This window comes from Xylocopa sonorina, chromosome 2 (genome assembly GCF_050948175.1).
Source record: "Xylocopa sonorina isolate GNS202 chromosome 2, iyXylSono1_principal, whole genome shotgun sequence".
In the NCBI taxonomy this organism is placed as follows: Eukaryota; Metazoa; Arthropoda; class Insecta; order Hymenoptera; family Apidae; genus Xylocopa; species Xylocopa sonorina.
This window is the reverse complement of record NC_135194.1, coordinates 9,657,155-9,680,133: the sequence shown is the minus strand read 5'-3', so window position 1 is coordinate 9,680,133 and position 22,979 is coordinate 9,657,155. Positions and strand designations below refer to the sequence as shown.

General features: G+C 36.3%; 1 protein-coding gene across 1 annotated transcript; it reads right to left on the bottom strand.

Annotated features, from left to right (window-relative positions):
* Positions 1-37: 37 nt before the first annotated feature.
* On the bottom strand, positions 38-21,791 carry Cht7 (chitinase 7). The gene is made up of 16 exons (XM_076910685.1): positions 21,519-21,791; positions 7,000-7,078; positions 4,950-5,110; positions 4,627-4,864; positions 4,372-4,551; positions 4,162-4,285; positions 3,733-4,042; positions 3,068-3,497; positions 2,521-2,738; positions 2,203-2,357; positions 1,973-2,113; positions 1,663-1,810; positions 1,358-1,543; positions 1,164-1,286; positions 835-1,036; positions 38-698 (listed from the first exon to the last, which is right to left on the bottom strand). Exons 1-16 carry the CDS (start codon positions 21,519-21,521, stop codon positions 490-492), a joined length of 2,907 nt encoding a protein of 968 aa, XP_076766800.1. The 5' UTR covers positions 21,522-21,791; the 3' UTR covers positions 38-489.
* Positions 21,792-22,979: the final 1,188 nt, after the last annotated feature.

Genomic DNA, 22,979 nt, shown 5'->3' with positions numbered 1-22,979 from the left:
TTATGTAAAGGTAAAAAATAAAAGTAAAGACTACTAATCGATTGTACGTACAATTTACTTTCCTTCGCTATTACGCTTATCTATAAGATACAAATTTCAACATCTTTTTTTCGAAGAATTTCCGTTTATTTACAACACGTATTTGTCGCAGAACTTAGATAGAGTGCGTGCGGTCTATACAAATGGAAAACATAAAGAATTAGATTCAAAAAGAAATAAAACAACAAACCTTAGAGAAAAGGAAAGATGTGGTACAAGGAAAAGAAAATAAAAATTCCCGAATAGAAAAAGATTTCTCACGTTTACCAAAATCTTTCTTGTTGACTACGGATTCTCAAGTCTTTCGGTGAATTATGGATGCTTTATTAATTGCTATCTTTTCCCGCGTATACTTTTCTGTTTGCTTTATAACACAACTGTGAGCCACAAAAAGCGATCTTAAATGCATGCAATTTTTGTCCCTTTTTTCTCTCTTCTTCTTTTTCTTCTTTATACTGGTGGAGCTTGCGTATGTTGCACGCATCCGTCTACATTTTCGGGCCAATCGCAAACGTTCTCGTTTGGATTGAACACCAAATTCACTGGACAGGGCATGTGGTGCTTCCTCTCGCCCTCGCACATGTAATACATCGTGCAGTCACTTTTGTCAGGATGATACGATATGTGATTGTCCTCCTCGTCACAGGTCACTTCGTTTGCTGAAATGATTACTCGATCAGCAGTTACTCCTTAATTATAATTTTATTTTAACATTTAAATGTATATAATCATAACATAATTTTCTGACCTGGTTGGAAAAGAACTAATGAATTAATATACAGCGTGAATACTTACGATCTTTGGTGGTGTACCTCCCGTTTCTTAAATGAGTTTCATAAGGACCATCATATTCAAGCTTCACTTTGTAGTCCCGCAGTTCTTTCATCATAGCTTTAATTAAGGGATATTTGCCAGCTCCACAAGTTCCACTAAAGTCGTCCATATCCACCGACCAGATCATAATGCCTCCAAAGCCTTCTTCTTTGAGCCATTGCATCTAACGTAATAATATTACTGCACTATAATCTGTACTGATGTTTTATAACTTTACAATAACATTAGTATCATCTTTTATTTTTTGAACAAATTTCGTTTATACCACCAACATTATCATGGTTCTTTACCTTGTTTATAAGACTTCTTTCATCATCGAAACCGACCCACTGATCGCCTTTGTAAGCAAAAGGCACTTGTTGCTCGCTATCCCAGACTAGAGTAGTGTTATCTTCGTTCAGGAAGCCGCATATCTACACATTTATTGTTCATTAATATATTGCATTTCACAAGAAATTAGTTTATAATGGCTCATAATACGTACCTCATAATACGAGAGGAATCCCGATTCGTTGGTGAAGTTACCAGCTATTCCTCCTCCTGAAGCTGGCGCTCCAATGTCAAACTTCTCTTTATCCACTAATGTGAATGACCTGCCGTAAGTCGGCATACCGATCATTAGTTTCTCCTTGGGTGCACCCTGTTTCACCCATTCCCTCGCGCTGTAGTCCTACGATTTTAATGATGATATAACAGTGTGATATGTTTAATAATACATTTTTTTCAGTCTTTTGCCATTTTTTGGATAGAAATTGAGGACGAAATAGCTTCTATTTTAATTGTACTTACCACTGTCAATTTTTTCTGATAACTTGTAGCACTTTCCAGAGGAAATAGAGGACTATTATGACCAACTTGTCTTTCCCACTGGCCATGAAAGTCGTATGTCATGATATTAATGAAGTCCAAATATTTGGATATTTCGGGCACGTCGTACCTAAAATTAATAACAAATTTAACTACGTGATAACGTAATTTGTATTAACATATAATCACCACTATACGTAAATCTCTTTTGTTTCTGCTTCATCGTTTCTTTTTTTAAACAATAAAATGTATAAAAATTAACTTGCTGTTTTCTCCTTAAGTTTTTCCTTACCCTGCAGCAATAGCTTCAAAACTGGCGGGTACAGCAGCTGATAAAATTAACTTTGGTTGACCAGAACTGTTCGCTTCACCCTCGAAAGCAAGTCGAAGCTCCTTCAAAAGATTGACATAGGCCGCTCGATCGTCAGCACCCCTAATTCAATCCATTTCTATTGAAATTTCTTTCCATACCGATTTTTAATCGGAATGTAGTCTTAAAGCAAGTTATTTCTGGAAATTTACCGTGGATATTCCCAATCAACGTCCAAACCGTCGAATTTGTACTCTCTAAGGAACTCGATGGCCTCATAAACGAATTGATTCATGCGGAAAGTATTACTGGTCAGTTCTTTGAATGGAGTTGATCCGAAAGCCCAACCACCGATTGCTAATAATATCTGCAAATCATTACTTTCAGGATTAACAATTTATACATATTTTTATCTCAATAATTCCGATAATAAATGTTCAAAAAAATATTTTTCCACTTTTTTCACAAAAATCATTGGAACATATCAGAGAGTGCACTGTTGTTTATTAATTAAGTACAAACGATTATACCTTGATATCTGGATTCTTATTCCGAAGAGCGATCAATCGTTCGTACATTTCCGCGTCCTTCTCACTTTCTTCAGCGAGTAAATAATTTTTTAAGGTCGCGAATGAGTAGACTATGTGGGTGCAGAGGGTTGGATCGATGTCCTCCGGCATGAATTTTCCGATTCCTGGTCTTCTGTGTGACCAATTTGTCAGGTAACACATAGACTGTGCTGGTCTCTCTATGAACATGAAACAGACAAGTTCATCAAGTATTAGAACTCTATTTGTTAGAATATCGAGTGCTAGAAAACAGAAATATTTTATCAAAATTAATCTGGAATGTTGCCTTAAGAAAACGCTCAACATTTCCCTTCAAATCTCGAAGTAACAGTTCGATTCGTTAAAGTACAAGTGAGTGTGAATAAGAGAACAAAGCCTTCAATGTACATCTTCGAAGCCAATACTTCTTTACAAAGGAAAAATGTTTTCTCCTTGAATAAAAGTTCAAGAAATATCCTTCGTGTTAATAGAAGCACAAAAAATTGAAACACAGAAAATAAATTTGTACCATTGGTGGGTAGATTAATAACGAGTTGCGTCGCCGGTTTTTGAGTTTTCTTCGCCTTGTTCAGAACATCGGAGACAGATATTTTATATGGTTCAGGTTTCTTTAAGATGGTTTCGGACACTGTGCCAGCCACTGTACTCCAATCTACATCCTTAGCGTTTGATCCTCTCGAAATTCCCAACAATTCCTCCCTCATCGCTCCGATCAAGGGATATTTAACATTTCCACCGCAAACGGTGCCGTTGAAATCATCCATATCAACCGTCCACACCATAGCACCACCATAGCCCTTGTTTTTCAACCAGTCCATCTTCATTCGAATAGATTTTTCGTCGTCGAAGCCCACCCACTGATCATTATGGACCAGATATGGTACTTTCATCTCGTCGTCCCAAACGTAAGCTGCGCCACTTTGCAGCATTTCACAAATCTGTAGAAATATTGTACCGACATTTATTTGCCTTTGCAAATTCATCATCAATAATGTCAAGATCAATCAGTTAAATTGATTCAAAGAACAATCGAATGCCTGACCACTTTCAACTAACATATAATGACTTCTTGGACTAGAGGAAAATCTAATTTCAATTTATATTTACGAGCTATGCGAGCTATAAATGGCACATTTAATGAACGAGGTCTCGAAGGCGAGAAATCTCGGGTACCTCATAGTAGGCAAGGAAACCGGATTCCTTGGTGTATTCACCAGCCCTTCCACCACCGCTAGCAGGTGCATGAACCCGGAAATTGGAGCCATTCGATAGAGTAAAGGATCGACCATAAGTTGGCATGCCGATGATCAATTTCTCCTTAGGGGCTCCCAGACGGACCCACATTGAAGCAGCGTTATCGACGCTCAATTGTTTCTGCCATTCAGAATCTAACGAAGAGGCGTACAAGGGTGCGTTGTGGCCCGTCTCTCGTTCCCATTTCCCGTGAAAATCGTACGCCATCAAATTGATGAAATCTAGATAACTAAATAAATAAGTACACAAAATATTACTGTAAACTATTTGCTTTGGACTTTTGAGTACAATCCTATGAAACGCAGAGAATATGTACACATATATACATAGTTTGTTTAATTATTTTACCTTGCCACTGCTGGAACATCATATCCGCTCTTAACATTATCAGGACCAACAGGTACAGCAGCTGTTAAAAGAAGTCTCGGCATTTTCTTCTCTTGAGCCTCCGCTTCGAAAGCTTCTCGAAGTTCTATGAATAAAATACAATTTAAAGCAAATATATAAAAAAATTGTTGATGAAATTTTATTAAAGAATCCTAAATAGTGTGCAATTACCTTTCAAAAGAAGAACATAGTTCTTTTTGTCATCTCCTCCTTTTGGATATTCCCAGTCAATATCAAGCCCATCGAAATTTCGGTCTCGCAGGTACGAAATCGCACTGTAAATGAATGTTTGCCTCGCGTATCTTGTTGAAGACATATCTTTGAACTTTTGAGTGCCGAATGACCAACCACCTAAGTGAATTTATTAAGAATATTCTCATTGTAATGGTGTATCTATATCTACGCTTAATCTTTCAAAATACCCACCGATAGCGAGTAAAATTTTCAAAGAAGGATTAGCTTTCTTCAGATTGACGATACGTTCGTATAATCCAATTTTTCCGTCTTTTGTTTCATCGTTCGACTCGAAACTAGTCAACTTGTTTTTCTTCAGCCAGCCGAACGCGAACACGATATGCGTGCACAAGTCGGGTTGTATGTCTTCCGGTAGGAATTTCCCGATTTTCGTGCGGTATTGGGACCAATTTGTATAATAACACACAAGCTGCAAAGTTCGAAACGACATTTCAATCGATCAATTTTCTTCTACTCTGAATATTATATTACCAGACAATGGTAATAATACTTACCTTGTAATCCTCCGACTTGCTATTCTGTATTTCATTTTTCTTGTTCTTATTAGTGATACGATTTCGCGTAACCTTGAATCTGTTCACACTAGCAGAGACTTCCTGATCATTTGAGGTTGACGGAGCGGCGGTTACCGGTCGGCGAAATCTTTTTCTTGTACCTGTCCCCAGAATTGTTTAAATTTTAATCTATACAGATACGAATCGATGTCATCCTCCAAATAAAGGCCACACGACTGCAAATGATTTTTTTATTCCGGTAAACTCAAAATAAGAATGCTTTACAAACAGATATATTGACTCCTGAAGATGAAGATGACCAGGCATTTGTTTATTTTTCACAGAATGAAACATATGTAGATACATGTATACATTTGAAGCTAATGATGCGATAAACAATATGCCCCATTTTCTGCTCTTTATCAGATTATACTTGATATTGCGTTTACTTGTATACGTTTCCAAAATGATCGCTGTATTTCTCACGAGATATGGCAGGATACCCCTTAAAGCTGTCCATACATATTGAAACGTGTTAAAATGCATGGAGGCTCTTAGGTTTCATGAAACCTGCATCAGTTACAGCTCGCCTTCGCATTACTATATAATGCTTGACATGTGATGCGATGCCAACATTAAAACACATATTTAAAAATGTCTAACTATTCTTTAACTTCAATATTGTTTCATGTTTATTGTAAAGTATAAAGAATTAAAGACTGCATTAACGCAGCTGTATAGATATCATCAGGAAATATAAAAATGTATATCCCGTTTGTTGCGTATCTTCATGGTATATCATCGTTGTGTGTCAATATGGACAGCAAGTGTTGCATTGTTGCGCATCGAAATATATTACATTCTATTACTGGATGACACGTAACAAATCAACACTTGCTGCCTATATGGATACATAACGGTGATACGATAAGAGGATACGTAACAAATGGATACCCATCTTAACAACATGTTTCAGCCTGTACATGGCAGTCTTATGAGCATTGAAGAATAATCTGGCGCTTCAGAGATCCCAATAGTAGATACGTCTACGCGTAAATTCTTAATAGTAGAAGAGATGTCTCTTAAAGATGTCCCAAAGATGTCTCCTTTCCATTTATGTATAATTAGATTAAATGTACTTTCTTAAATGAAAAGAAAGTTTATTTTATTGCCACTCTAAGTCTAATTATACCTCGCTAAACTTGTGAAAGCTAGATTATATCAATCGTACTCATTGTCAGAAAAACCGACATTTTTCACGACATCTTTACTCTGACTGTGAAGATAGATTATATTTAACCGCACATCTGTACACTGCAGTTTCGCAATTTCGTTGCTCCAGTTCGTAAATCATCCCCGTGCATACAAGCATTACATCTAATAGACACTTTCTTGTTAGCTAAGAAGATTTTCTGGAACAACTTTCAATTTTAAGCAACCAAGCCTCTTATTTCATTTCATACACCGATCTTAAAGCTAATCGTGACGATCTCCAGGAAGTAAGATATCGATTCTGCATCCCGGAGATCTACATAATCGCTTATGTAAATTTCTTTACTAATGCGATCATCAATTTACGCTCATCGATCTAAGAAATCGTTATTTTTAACGGGATTCTTTTTACTGGCCATACACATTGCTAATTTGATCCGCCTTCAAAGGTGATGGAACGATCACGTTCATTGAGTAACAACTGTAAAGTGCTTCTCTTCTCGATTCATTGATCCACGATCAGACAGATTTCTCTACGATGACAAACACTTGTATATTTTGAAACATAATGGCTTATACTCATTCATTCCCATGTGTATGAAATGCTTTTTGCTGAACCAGTATCATTTTGTTAATCTGACAAGTAATTGGTTTAGACGAGACATAAGATCGTTAACTTATATAAATGGTTTTTTAATAACATGTACTTTAAAATCATGCTTATTTTAATTAGAAGAAACCCTCAAAGTTCAGTGTACTTTAGATGCATGTAATTATTTTAACAGAAGAACAAGAAGCAAACGATCGGTGTGATTTGCATTGAAGACTAAATGGTTACCTTCTGCATTGTTGAAAGTTCCGATAAGTACGACCAAGCAGAGAAGAAACAGCCAACAGGTCGTTCTGCTAGTCGACACCTGAAAAGAAAGTGAACGTGTTACGGATTCGTGGAATTATTAAGTTCACCGTTATTATATGTATTTGGACGCTTCAGACCGGGAAGGAAAAATGCGAAACATCGAAATGTTTCACCAGGTGTTGGACGTTACGAGTCCATTCAGATCGTTTCACCCGTACCGTTTCATTCCCTTGTATTCGTTCAGGTCGACACTCTAACAAAAATGCGAGTACCGTTGAGAAAACGTTAAGATTCATACACCACGCGCTGTTTGAATTCATTTCACTTGACCTAATTGTTGACATTTTTTCGAAGATGCTTACATACAGGTGTGCTTCAAGTTTGAACGAGCTGGTTTAAAGTTTAATTGCTCCATCGTAACAGCTCAAATAATAATTTTACATATAGCATCAGTATAAATCGAGAATCATGCTGTTGCTGTTTCTACTTGAACATTTTGGAAGCATTGGTATGTTTTCAGATGAACTTTTTAATCTACGACAATGGATAAACTCGTTCGAAATACCCAATGCTGCAGTCGTCTACTTCATCGATTGCATACTCATGTGATAGAGTCGAGTATTACTGGTTCTCGACCGCCTGGAACTGACACGCATTCGTCGCGTTATGAAAGTTTGCCGAGGCCTAACTATTTTCAGCTAACTCTACCGCTTGAAATATTTCTCTTGCAACAAGACCAAGTTTCCTAGAGCTTTAGCACGATATACGTTGTAAGCTAGGCCTGTCTAAGTAGAGTTCTTGCGTGCAAGGACAGCCTTCCCTCGCAAGCGAAGTCGAGAGCGAAGGCAACAGTGAAAGCCATAAAAAATGAGGATAATGCTGCTGTATGAGAAACACTTTTAGTATTGAACTCTGCGACAATGTGTTGAGAAATTGCGCCTTCTAATTTGCAGTGTACATTTCGTTATATTATGTCTGCTTTCTATTGGTTTGGATGTTAATTCGACTTGTATTGGATTTGTGCATTTTTACACGAATCGCAATTAATTAATTTCCTTATGTAACTTTGATTAAAATTGATTGAACATGTTTGCTTGGACACACGTTGCACCGATTTGTTTGTTCATGCTCGTTGGCGGTAGCTATCCAACACTATCGTCGGATTGCGGCCGTTCTACGCACTCACTGTGATTGGTAAGTGTTTTTCATTAATAATTCATTAATCAAGTGACATGAATATTCACGCAAAGGAAAATGTTAAAAATCACCTCAGAAATCACCCCATAAACGTTATCTGCGAAGCATTGGAACACCTTGTTCATCCAAAACGCAACACCATAGATATTTGCGACATTTCATTGCAAATATTTATGTAATACATTTCGTTACAGTTTTTCTATTAATATGTTAATGCGTTCTATTTTAAGCAGAAATTTAAGATTAGAATTTCGCCTCTGATAAGTACCGTGAATAAATTACTACTTTGTACATAGTGCAGAGTATCGATAAATAGTTTTAAGCGATACGTGTTAATCTAAATTCTGTTTAGATCGAACGATCAATCTAATTAGCGAAATCAGAAAAGAAAAAGAAATCAGTTCCTTGTGTCGCAGTTGGTTTACCGACCAAGATCGACCATGCATGAAAATTTCTCCGACGATTGGCGTTCCAGTTTTTCGAAAGCCAAGAACCAACGTTGTATCGCTAGCTGTCGCGAGGTAATGTTCTATCGTCGTTTCGCCGCGATCAGAGAAATCGTTAAATAAAGGCCGCTAAATAAGGAGAGAACGTAATTATTCCATTAATTATATCCTTATCCCATGTCCTTCCCTTTCCTAATTCGCGTTCCTCTTAATCGCTGCCACTTGATGTTTCTTTCCGTGGTATTGCATATAAAAAATGCTCTATCTACGTTATTACGAATAGAATTTACGAATAGTATTTTACTATACACGTAGAATACGTGAAATATTACTTCTATTTGTTACTTCAATTTTATTTATTCTTCAGCAGATATTGTTGCATATGATATATTTAAAATTGTCTACGTTTACAAAAAATGTTTCTTTTTTACATAAACTGTTGTAGTATTCAACGTATACAACGATGTCGTACATAAACGAAAAGGGAACGAAATGCAGTAGAAATTATAGTGCAGTATAAAATTAGAGGTATCGCAGGTTGATTGCTGCGCCGATGAAGTGCGTATGAAGTGAAAATGCAAAGAAGAAATGTGTATGCGTCGTACACAGAGATGTAGGTCAGGGAAATGGGTAGCATATTCACGATATGTTGAGAGAGCCTTGTCAAATATTTATAGCGACTTGTATTTTCTTAAAAGAAAAGAAAATTATGTAGTATAATTATTGATATGCTTTTCTTCAACACTGTCTATCCGTTCTTCGGTTAAACTTCTTAGAATTAATCACACAGTGGATGTATATATGCATCATAAAAAAAGATTCACTGTGCATTTAACAGCTGAAACATGTTCTTGATAATTTTGCTTTAACTGGTAAACCAATTATTAATGTTTATTGTTTAGAGAGCGAGAGAAAGTGCGTTGCTTGATTGAATTATAATTTTCGATCGAGAACGTTATTATAGCATAATCAATTTGGTATAATTCGAAGAAAAGTGGGATGACTTTCATTTAATTAGTCTCATTATGATTACTATATATTACGTACATAAAGCCATTTTAATAAAAGAATTTTAATTAAGTTTCTCTCACAATTTGTATGTCCCTCATATTTCATGGCAGCATGCAAATTCAATGATTTCATTAAAGCGCGCGAGAATTTTACGATGCTAACATTTTATTAGTATAATAAATTTTATTATTTCAGGGTACGATTGTTCCACAATAAAATTTGCAATAAAATTGATGCATGCCTATACATTCTAAAGTTGTTGTGTCAACGTTGTCAATTAATAAATATGAATTTAATACCCAAATACAAAATACGTAGTAGATCCTTAAATTCGACTCACACTTATGTACAAGAAAATACTGAGAACAGAAATACAACTGTTCATACCTTTCATTCTGAGTAATTTTCCATAATATATGTATAATAGCTTCGAGATTGCCATCGCGTTCGCGACGTTGTTTTTACCCGCATTCCTATTATTTTCCTACCAGGTTCTCACGATCACGTGTTAGCTTGTGTAATTTTCGTACACATTTGGCGAGCAGGTTCATGCGAGTTGCTTTCTTCATTACTATATACCCTCGATTTTTCCACGTTCGTGACTTCTCTGAACTTTCTCTCTAACAGTCCTGTTTTTAATGTCTTTTCCAAAGTTTCGCTTGTGAACCTAGTTGCCCTTTGTTCACATTTCACGACTAGGTCTTCACGAACCTCTGCATTTTCACCTTTTATTATTACCTTACCGGTTTTGTTTTCGTGTTTTCTTGCGCGATCCACTAAATTAACTATCCTCTTCTTCCTTTCCTTCATACTTATTAAGGACTTGGCAATTTTCGTATCGCAATTAATTCCATTGTATACTGTTACTCCATCACAATCGTTTCGATTCCGAATTATCGACATTCTTATTACTATTTTGTGACATAATGCGTAATTATTATTATCTTGTTTGTATCGTCATTATTCTTTGTTACGTTTCAAATAGTGCAACTATCAGCCATTATTTTATTAGCGAGATACTAAATGGACAGAAATACTTAACATTTTAATCGAATGATTTTGATGAGTGAAAGATGTGTCATTAAGCGTTTATGAAACTATGCAGCGCCGACGTAATTGTTACTCAGCTGATTGTTAGCAAACAGTAACTCAAGTACGTGACAGAGAATTCCCAAATTGTTAGATCAGACTTAAATGGTGGTATCATAGCCAGTACATTCACTCGAACGACATGTTGAATCGCATAATTAGATCTCGTGCGGCTATCGTATCAGACACAATTGAAAGTACCCCACGATCCGCGATTGCTCGTTTTAGAAAGTGTAACGCCGTCGATGGACAGCACTTCGAGTATTTGTAACATAACCATTTTTACATATCATTCTAACGCTGTCTTAAAATATGATCGGCTTTTTTATATTCAGGGTTATCTGAACTCGGACACGATCGACTGGATATTTTTATTTACTATAAAATACAATAAGAAAAGATATGTCGTGTCGTTTTAAACTGAAGAAATATTAAAATGGTTCCATTCTACTTGAGCACCCCGTAGGTACGTATAATCATATGAGACAATGGGGTAACTGACTCATGAAATATTTTTACGACGAGTCTGAAACGATGATTATAGCTGGATACGTTTTATTCATGAAGATGTTCAATGTTAATGCTTCAGTGAGAAAAGATACCTACGATGTACAGTAATAACTGTACAATGATACACATACATAAGAAAAATTGAATTACGCTAAACGAAAAGAGCAGATATATCTATGTGATATATAGAAATGATCAATGTTTCCAATCGTACAGGTTTTCAAGAGGAAAACTGTTCTCTGGCTGCAATGATAGAAATTTATAGATCTTAATACATATGAAATGGAGCGTGATGCAAACCTCACCCACGACCAGTGAAGTATCCTTGCAAGATGCGGTGACATCAAAGTATCAAGAACGATGTAGTTCTCCACTGCGAGTACTCAATCCTTTTCGAAGTATACAGGAAAATATTGCTGATTTTTACAATAAAGAATTATTTATAAAATTTGTAAAAATATTTATCCAAGTTGTCTGTAATTAATGTATAAACATTTCTATGTATTAATTCTAAAAGTACGTCAGTGGAAGTACTTTTTATGGTTACATGAAAATATTGCTATAAATTCCAATAAATTATAGATACAGTCGACATGAACTGAAAGTCAGTTGAAATACGCTCTACGGAGTGAATGTCTTAAACATATCAAACGTAACGTTGCAAGAATGTTTCAAACCAGTATATTGGTAATCAGCACCACAGTTCTTACTTTTAAATTCCCTTTTCCTTTATCATAGATTTTTTTCTCCCAATCAGGCGATCTGTTGCACAATATCATTATAACGATTAAAATAATCGCGACGTATGTGTAGCCCCGTATTGGTTGCGTTTCCCATTCCGAGACGCGGTTTCACCGCGAAAACATTTTTTAAAGCGCTTGTCAGAGAGCTTGGGTCAATAACCATAAACATTTCCGGCGTACAATCGACTTGTTCCCCGTTTACTTTCTCTTTCTAAGTCGCACATTCCAACGGCTCGCGTTACATTTACCCGGCTTGCAAGAATCTCGACAGTCTTGTGCTTTTCTCACACTGCGGCCGTGGAATTGCCTCCACCGTCTATACCCCTCTGGGCTCTTTCGCGAAAGAGCAACATTTCTTCGAGTCTTTCAGAATATCAAAAGAGAGTTCTATTCTCAGCTCGAAAGACGTTCTTCTATGTATATACGGGTGCACATATCCTGGGTAAAACTGAAAGTGTCCGCAAAACGACATTAGCCGCGTCGCAGGGCCATTTAACTTTCGCAGGAGCAAGCGAATAGTTTTTGTTAAACTGTAAACGTTTACTTGAAACAAATAAGTTTATAAGAAAATGGAGTCTGGAGGAAATCGACGAGATTTCCAAGAGATGACTTTCTATGATTTCATTGATGTGGAGGAAATACATTTAGAGGTAGAACGTTGTATTAGAGTGTATTTTATAGCAAGTTTATCGAGGATTGTTCTCTACTATGACCATCGATATTGTATGTCGTATGACTAAAAGTAGTAGTTAAATATGTATACGTCAATATTGGAGGATCCTTCTGCATTAACAATGTGTGAAATACAATGGAACCTACATGGTCGCCATCGTTTTAAAGTCCTGTGTACTCTTTGGAATCAGTATGTATGCAGGTATGCATACTCAGTATATACAACTCCAACCAAAAGTTATACAGCATTATTAAATAGCAAATAACTAACTATTACATGCCTTTACCTACTTATTTTAACGTTACAACATTGAAATTACAACATTTAATTTAAAAATGAATTGTCGAAGGTGTACACACAGTTCTTTATTTCTTATCTCATTTCATTAAATATTCGCTTCCATACGACTCTTTCCGCTTTTATAAAAAACCAGTAAATTAGAATTACGACACCATTTCACTGGAACAACCTTTTTCTTGCCTGAACGGTTTCACTAATTAATGAACAGTTATCGCAGATACACTTGTATATTTGACTTACCCTGTCCGAATCTCTGTCGAACAACCTTAATAAAAGTTCTTGTTATGCGACTATAAACACAAGCCAACTAATTTCATTCCTTTGTTCATTTATGACTCTTTGATTAACTTCAGTTTTACAATCGTTTCCATTCGATATCGATTTTAATGGCTCGACTCATCCAGCTTGTTCTACTCGATTTTTAAGTGAACGCATATACTACTTCTGATTCACTATTGATAAATGGCCAACGTACCGCTGGTGATTGCCTCATGACGAATTAAAACGATTCGAATCGGTGACTCATACGTGTTAGATTTATCGTACGACTTGTCGTGCAGTTCAATGAAAAGAAGAATTGGTGGTCTTTCTTCTGGTCAGAAAGAAATCGATCAGACTATAATTTAACTTGTAATAATTTATCAAAAGCCATAATTCAACGAAATGAAATTATGATTTTCTTCTTCTGCGCCAAATAATTTACCAGATTTGTCTAGATAGAATTAATGTAATTATTCATTTCTTCAGTTTTCTCAGCTTGCTATAGTTTCTCTTCAAACATGAAATGTCGGTATATAATAGAAATTTATGACGGAAATGCGTGTACGGTTCGGTACTGTAAAATAAGGTCGCTATACGAGAAAGCTTTTAGAATTACGAAGGTCGATGTTCTTGATGTTCACTCGATGCGTGCTCGATGCTCGATCAGAGCAAACGTTCAGACATAAACACAACTTTATTGTTACAGAATATTATAAATGATTTATAATTCTTGCCTTTTATTAGATACGATGATCTTAAATGATAAGTATTGCTCGTATATTTAGCTTGGAACAAAGATGAATGAAAATTTAAGGTCAAACTAGAGAGAATGAGAAATATATATTATAGTAATGCTTGCAATCGCTGTTTTATATTATCTTTTGTAATGTACTAGAAATAAGAAAACAGTTTTATTATATCCATAAATATTCCAGCAGTAACAATGCTAAGCGCATTTAAAATTAGAACAACGAAGCCGTTTTAAAAACCGTAAGCAATTACGCGAATCCGAAGATAGGTAGACATGTCCCGAAAATTTCTACTTTCACTAAAATTTGAATTTTGAGCACGAGATTGGTAGTTTTTATACGGATATTCCGAAACGCTACCCGCGGACTTTATTAAACGCAGCAATTAATGCTTAACCTGGAATCGAGTGAAAGTAACCCGTGCCTCCTATTATTCTTCGGTTCGTTATAGATCACGCTCGATGTATTTGGCTTGATTACCATTACAAACGAGAAGAAATTCTGTCACGTTGATTTATGTAAAACCGACAACAGCTTTTATTGTTCCTGTTGCAACATTTGTTCATTCTCTATGGTTAGCTCCGTTTCCTTATTTTCAATTAGTTCGAGCTGGATTCCATTCTTTAAATAAATATTGCCTTTATTATACGATTTAAGAGCATAAGAATATGAATGAACATGTCTACGCGAACGTTAGTTATTATTTTTACGCGCTACAAATTAAAGTTTTCCGTGAAACTTTATTTAATTATTTGCCGACTTTTTGCAGCTACATTTTCGTTAAAGGAAATATGTGTAATTCTGTAGTACGATTTATGAGACACGTACAATTTACAAAATACTATTGCATAAAGGTATATATTTGAATAGCGAGTGGCACATTTCGATAAAAGACACCCAACAAGTTCAAAGCAGTCCATATTGAGATCTCCTCCATTCCTGTTTCGTTCCGTCTCGATCCATTTTGTGCAGTTCTCATACAATTCATCATCGTTCACCTTACCACACTCGACAGACACAGTTTTCGATAAAAAAAAAAAAGAAAAGAAAGAAGTCCAACCTCCACGCGCCTCACGATGCGTCTCTCTTACGTGTATGGCGATAAAGAAGACACTGACCAACTTTCGTGGCCTCGCTTCAATATCAACATTTGCGAAGAAAAAGTTCGTAGCAAGAAGCACAAAATCACGCGCAAATTTCTCGATTCTCCATTTTTAGATCTCTACTTTCTGTGCGGCTGCGTTGGAAAAAGCCTGGTCTACAAAAACATATTGAAAATAGTTGAATAGAGGCGTACTGAAACTTGGATGGAAAAAGGAATTACGTATTTTAACCTGTTAGGATGTCTCGTGAACACAATCACGTGAACCGAATATCTTGCACTCGTTGTTAACTAGGGAAGTAGGGTACGCGCGCCCATCGCAAACCGAGAAACCACAGGCGAAACGCAGTTTCGCCCATTACAACACTACCGCTCAATCGTGACAGTGGAAGTATATACCATAAAGGCATTCACCAGCCAGTGCATTTTTAACTAAAACTCTAAAATGTGATATACTTGTCATACACCGTTGTACTTACACCCTCCATCTTTTGTCATGAGACAATACCTTATCTTCCTTTAGAATTTCGTTGTTGTCAGAATGATTCACGCCTTCGTGTCCAAAAAAACAGTTTCAAATTGAGAAACATCCCGTTATGAAATGGAAATCAACGTTTTTGTATTTACTGCAATTGCATCTACTCAAGAATTCGCCAAAAAACTTATAATAGGTCAATTCCATGATATTCGATACAATTTAAGGTAGTAGATCGAACGCCTACCCCCTCCGTTACTAATATAAGGAAAATTGTAAGAGTTCATGTAATTTACTGTCAATTTAGTTAACTCATTACCCGTTAAACGCATACACGTACACATATATAATGCACACGGAGTCACTGGTGAAACTTATAGAAGGCATAAGCTACCGGATCTGTTGTCGGTTCGTGGCGAGCGAATTTTTCTCTACCTGAAGACTTTGTCGACTTGCTAAGAGTAAAAACGGCGACCAAGGTAAGCTGTGTTTGTCTGGTTCATTCGTCGTAATCTCGTGAGCATTTCTTCTGACTGGAGCAGTACACCACTTATCGATTCATATCGTTTTCAGGCTACGCACGTTCGCGAACCGTTTTCACCCAACATCCGCCGGAGGGCCTCGTTCAGCCGCCGCTTACGAAACTTCAAGTAGTTTCCTGTCGCTACGGGAAATCTATGGAATTCTTTCGATTTCCTTGCCACGTTGTTCTTTCCTTTTATTTGTACTAAGGTACCATACAATACTGGTCTCTGGTTATAAGTTTAGTCTAATATTTATATACTTTCTTGTGTCTCCTACGATTAATCAGAATATCATATGCACTTTATATGAATTTCTAAAATGTATTCTACATTTATAATTATTTACAATTATTCAACATAAGTTTCCAGATAGTTATACTTGTCGCATATATATTGTCTTCGCTGCTTTCAATCCTTTCACTATTCATTTCGTTAATTAGCAAGCAGCTACCAAACTGTAGACAAAGAGTTCTGGAATGCTTGGAAAAGACTGGGAGAAGCAAAGAAAAACAGAGAAAGGCAAGGGAAAACAGGAAAGATAGGAAGAGCCAGGGAGAGACAAGAAGAGACTAGAGACTAGCACAGGACAAGAAGAGACTAGCACAGTCTGAAGCAGACTGAGAGAAATTGAGGGAGGCTAGGAGAAATTAGCAACGACAGAAAGGTACAGAGAAAGGCAGAGAGTAAGTGAGAAAGAGAAAGAGAAAGTAAGTATCAGCAGATATGATAAAAGGTGAAAAACACGTGTATGAAAAGTTAGTTAGTACACTTAGTTCTGTGGTCGAGAAAAAGATTTTTTCGCACGTGAATTGTGAGTCAACTTACTTCAGCATTTACCAAACGTCTATGTACATTGACTGCGTAGTGGATTTACACGAGGCTTTAAATCATTCCTAAATTATTAAATTTATCATAACGTCTTTAGATTGTAGACAGTAACATTTTCCAATGCGGTTTTTTTTCTGATAAATACATAAGTTTCTAAGTTCTTTGATAACTAGAAAAATGGGTATCCATTTGTTGTACATTTCCATATTATATTATCATTGCATATTAATGTGGACAAGTGTCACAAGTAATACACTATAATGCATTTTGATACGCTACGATGCAACACTTGGCATCCATATTGACACAATCCTGATACGAGGCGGGGATACGCAATGTGGATACGTATCTTTACACTTTTGGCAACAAATCACAAAAGGTAGTGCCACGCAGGATTGTGGTCACTTATACGTGGATTGCACGTTAAATGAGTAACCATATATACAATACATAGATATCTGTATGTATATGAAAGTGTAAGTACGTTAAAGTATTGAATATTCTAATTAAAGGTCCGACACTTAGCTGCCTACAAAACAATTTAATATGAATATAATAAAAACAAATAAAGCAATTACTACGATGTAGTCTAGAAATATTTAGAAAATGGAACCGCCTGTTTAATTTCAGACGTTACAATGGAAACATCACTGTAATTTAATTAGCTGGTAGAACTGCAAACGACAAATCTGTGGAGGCCAAAATGCCTGGGTGAACGGGTTGACCTGTTGCAAACCAGGCTGACGGAGATTTCACCAGTCAGCGTCATTGAGTGTAGAAACAACTTTTCTCTTTTTCTTTACCGTTACGCGGCTAGTCACGATTAGCGATTGCCACGGACGTTCATTAATAATTCAGCGCGATACGTTGCATCCGAGAATGGCCACAAACACTCGACCGTAGTTAACCACAAAAGAAGCCTATCTCAGCGATGTAACAATCTCGAAAATGGAGCTTCGACCGTCAATTTTATTCCATAACAGGCTTTGTCTTTCATTAGGTGTTGTGATTAGTATTTAATATTTCATATATCATCTCAAAAACAAAGTGTGTTTCGACAAAATGTTTTAGCAAACTTCTTATTTCCTTTTTTTTCAGATTTTCTATGAAATACTATAGAATTGTGGAATTATAGAAACATTAAACTGAAAGTTATTATCAAAACTAAAAAATATAGCTATTGCATTTACATTGATTACATTTGTTTGTATCATTATTTCATAAGATCACTCGTTTTAGGACGATTTATGTATGTTATAAGATGTCCAAACTATCGATAACGAAATTCAGACATTCGGTATTATACAACGGACGATTACAAAACGGAAGAAGGATTATGTATTCGGTAAAACAATTTACTTCTCCCCAATTCGTAGGCTTCGCAAGATAAAAAATTCACCAACCCAATCGACGTTTTCACCATCGGCTTGCGATTAATATCGCGGTTAGTTTGCACGTTTTAAGTCCGAATTAAACCGTACGCTATCCGCATTACCGGCGTTCACGAGCGCGATTTCAAAAGGTTCTTACCTCTTATCCGAGAAAATGAAATTTATGATCGAATGTTGTAAATGTCAAAGGTGAAATTAATAGAATAGATGAGCAGAAACCACGGGCCTGGAGTAAGAGGCATCTTCCACAAATGATGATTCTAGATCGCTTTAACCGTCCGCTATGTATACTCCTTTCTACAACAATCGTGACACGATCATGTCTTTTCATAAATAATAAACGACAAATGCCCCAACAGAAGGAGATATCTTTGGAGGATGCAATGCCCAAGAAATGGATTCACATGTCCTTATCCAATGGATATCAAATTTAAAATTTATGAGCAGAAAATTCATATTACTTCTATCGTTACATAAAATGTCGTCCAACAAGCTCGACAGTTTTCCTACAAGAAAATTACGATATTGAAAACCCGTTGCTCCAGAGAAGTATGCCCATATTATGCAACCATTCAAAGTGCCACGCCAAACATTAACATTAATTTTAACTTAAAAATTACATTATTATAATTCGGAGCTCTGAATATATGTCATCTGAAGATTACAGTTTACGAAGTCAGTGAGCTCGTCCTGATATCAGATATAATTATCATATATGAAATCGAAAATATATATATATATGATACATGATTAAAATATCAAAGCAAACTGACAGTAAAATATAGATTTTGATCTCTTTTAATTTCATGTCGATCTACGTCATGCTCCATTTTAAATACAATCTCAGACATCAAGGACAAAGAATGATTGATCTAGCATGGAATACTCTACTTTTCATATCTTTTATCAGTTCCTCCTCTGCGTGCATATTATCTTGCTTTAACACTTGGATTTTTCTCAAATTATGCGTGCAGGATGAATCATCCAGGGTGGACGGGTATACCACACTACCCTCCATTTGATACGTTCACGAATAAAACTTATTCCACCTTACAATTTGTTACGTTCCATTTATTCTGATTCTTTAAGTATTGGCTTTTCATGTTCTTCCATAGTTAACTACTTCTCACACCAGCACGAACGTGTATCAATTGCAAATATCGAATTAACAGATCTCTGCCTCTACAGGTATTTGTATTTATAAACGCAGACAATGTAATTCCTAGCTACTATCTTGTTGACTGTCAATCTGTCTACTGGTTCTTTCATTTTGCATACAATTACATTGATTTCGCAAATAGGGGGATAAGACTGTTACTTTTAAACGTTATAATTAGTAAGTAAGATAGTAGTTATCATGGAAAGCAGATATAATGGCGTTACGTTTATAAATCTCGTACAACCGATGCCAGTAAAAATAGGGGTCTTTAAACTTGCAGTTGATACATGTGTATCTGATAAACTGTCAAGATCACTTTTTTCTAGCAATTCAGACTTATCTACTAGACAATTACGTAAAAAACATTTCTATCTACGATGTCAAAAATTTCCAAAAGTTAAACATCCGACCATGTAACCCTTTGTCAAATCTAATAATTTGCACATCTCCATAATGTGTTTTCGTAATCATAAAAAGCACATGTTGATCACTGTAAAGACACCTCTAGATCACAGAAATGTAAATTTCTGCTGCTCATCTCGCTTGTGTCTCGCAGTTTTCGCGCCTACGTTTTCGAAACGCGGCTTTTGGTTCCACGTCTGATCTCATTCCACCTCATTTCGAGTTTGTTCGATTATCAAAGAACAGAATCGACTACGAGGTCATCGCTCGATGAAAGTGAGAGGGCTTGGGTAACCCGGAAGAACAAAACGAGTTCTTGGTACTTGTTACAACGAAGATCCTTGGGAACGCGTAGGCAGAGATCGGCCGATTTACGAGATGTGTACGTCCAGATATTCCCGAATTCCCCCCTTCATTCACTTTTCATCTAGCTTTACTAAATTCGGCACGATGCCACGGTTTGTCAATATAGGCTGTAGACCTTGGATGTTATTTTGGAATAAATAATTATCTTAACGAAGGTACTGTTTATTTAAACTCATTCGTTCCTTCACTTTGCTCGAAAAATTAGCATACAATTAGTGATAACTTTCATAACATTTTTATGAAAACATTTAGATAATAATGCGTAAAATATTAATCAAAATAATGAAGAAAGTTCTTGTGATTAAGATAAGGAAAATGAAACTATTGAAAAAACTTTTCTTTATTACTTTTGTACTACTTTTTATTTGAATATTTAATTGGATATTTCAAACGTCTGTCCATTCCAAATGTAAAATTCTGATCGACCAAATTTTTATTGGAATAAACAACACTGGTCAGATATTTTACTATGAATAATATTGGCCGAGTGCATTAATAAAAATAAATTAAACTCTAAACCTATCACTCTATATCTATATACAACTGATTGCATATTCAAACAACCAGTATGTATCTTACTGTCCAACAATTTCTACGTATAAATTTTCAAATGGAACTCGACTAGACGGATTAAATGTCCAGCACTATCGCTGCGCAGCAATTTTGTCAAGGCAAAATAAAATAAAAAGTGGCACAATCGTGTAGCGATCTCGATGTCTGTTTTAATTCTTTCCGAATTGATTTTTGTTCAGACCGGTTCCACAGTGATGTTACATGAATCCAGCTGTGATGTAATATCGTACGATTTGAATGAAAAATAAAATATGGGCTCGAAAAATTATCCTCAACTGGCAGAAAAAAACATTGCAAAAAATATGGTACGTTTTCCGAGAAGAAGCTGTTATTCATTTTATTAATTCTTTATTTTAGTTAAATATTAATGAATTGAAAAGGGGACCGATCTAAAAATGAAACCACTACGTTTTTTCAAACAAAATCTCATCGTAAACACTGTATCGATGTACCAGATTGCAGCAAACCCTTTTCCTTCCTTATCCTCACCATATTCCTCTGTCTATTTATGAAAAACACACAAAAACTAACAGAATTAAATATCTTCGTCTCGTTGCCCCCTTGTTTATTTCTATCGTTTAAATATATGTCGACAATTTGGTTTTTACCGAACCCTTTCCAACCGCCACTTCCCTTCGTCGATCCCCAAAGAGACGTAGCTTTAGGAAAACTCAAAATTCGCACATGGTCGTCACTTACCATGATTCATCCAGTTTTTCCAGCGCGTCGCTCCAAATGTGCAAAATAGCACCGAGATTAACGAAAGATGAATAAGATGAGTAAAAACAAGTCGTGCCACGCGGTTAAATCAAACTGCGACAGTAGGATGCGAAGTGCTTTAAAACTCAACCCGAGAACGGACGGTAGGGGTAGAAACACAGCGTAATCGGTACAATAATCAGTGATTGAAGATTCACCGCCACATGATCGAGGAACTGTCACTGACTACAGTTCAGAAAGCACTGATCATAGTGAACGAGAGCCCGCTGTCACACTCTCTCCCTCTCCCCTCTCTTTCTCTTCCTCTATCTGCCTCTAGCTGGCTCACTCTCATTCCTTCTGGCCCACTCTCTCTCCTTCACCCTCTCTCCCTCCCTCCCTCTTTCGGTTTCTGAAAAGAAGAACGAGGAACCCCTTCCTCAGGGTACACTTGTAACTTCTTTCGCCCACTGTCTCATCTTCTTGGATCCCTCGTCATCGTGTGTACGTCTCCGCCGGTAAACAAAAAGCAAAAACTACTCGAAAATTTTCGTAACAGCCGTACAACACGATGGTAGACGATGTCAACATTTTCCTCTTCGTTCCCAGCGACAATTTAAAGTCTCCTTTCATTTTGTGTACAGTAAGTGATTGTGCGTGCTGTACACGCAACTCGATGTATGTACAATACCTGTATGGATGGATATAATATACCTAATAGGCGATTAATAGATTGTATACACTTTTGCCAACATATAAATACCTGGATTCCGGTAGTTTTGTAATAATAATATAGTCGAACTCGATTTATCTGTGCGTCTGGTCAATGTAGTGGAATGAAATCAAGGCACTGATACGAGCCAAAATGATCGAATACCGTACTACGTTTACTGTTTCTTGAAGCTAATGCTACGAAACCGCAAATTATCCCTTCTTTGATAATATGGAGGAAGGTTAACCGCTGTCATCAACTGAGAACATTTTTTCCAGCAACCCCTTGCACAATGCTGGCTCCGCTACGGGGACACTCGTAATGCATTCCATAATTTCATTGGCTCCGCTGCGAAGAGACGCGTAATTTGCATCGTGCAATAAATGCTTGGACCTTAAATGGTTAATTTGTGTTTATTAAAAGAAAACATGCTACATTGCAAGTCGTAATATGTCAGATTTTGGATTTTTCCTCTGGGTCAATGTGTTAACTACAATCCTCTAACATTTTGTTCTCTTCTAAGTGCGGTTACAACGTGCTGCCTTCCAATATTTTTATATTCCCTCCACGAAACCATTTTATTCTCAAGAAAATAAATAAAGATTCTGGCACCGTCAAATAGGCGACAAAAAGCTGCAGAAACAAATGGTACCTTTGCACTCTGTTGCCTTTTTATGGGTGTAAATATCGATCGATCGTTTATTCCCCATAAATCCGATAATTCTGACATAGTCCAATATTTACGAATT

Coding starts and splice junctions, on each gene's coding strand:
- Cht7 (XM_076910685.1), bottom strand. Junction 1,811..1,972: donor TTTGAAGCTATTGCTGCAGG/GTAAGGAAAAAC, acceptor TATTAATTTTAG/GTACGACGTGCCCGAAATAT. Junction 1,037..1,163: donor AAAGAAGTCTTATAAACAAG/GTAAAGAACCAT, acceptor TTATTACGTTAG/ATGCAATGGCTCAAAGAAGA.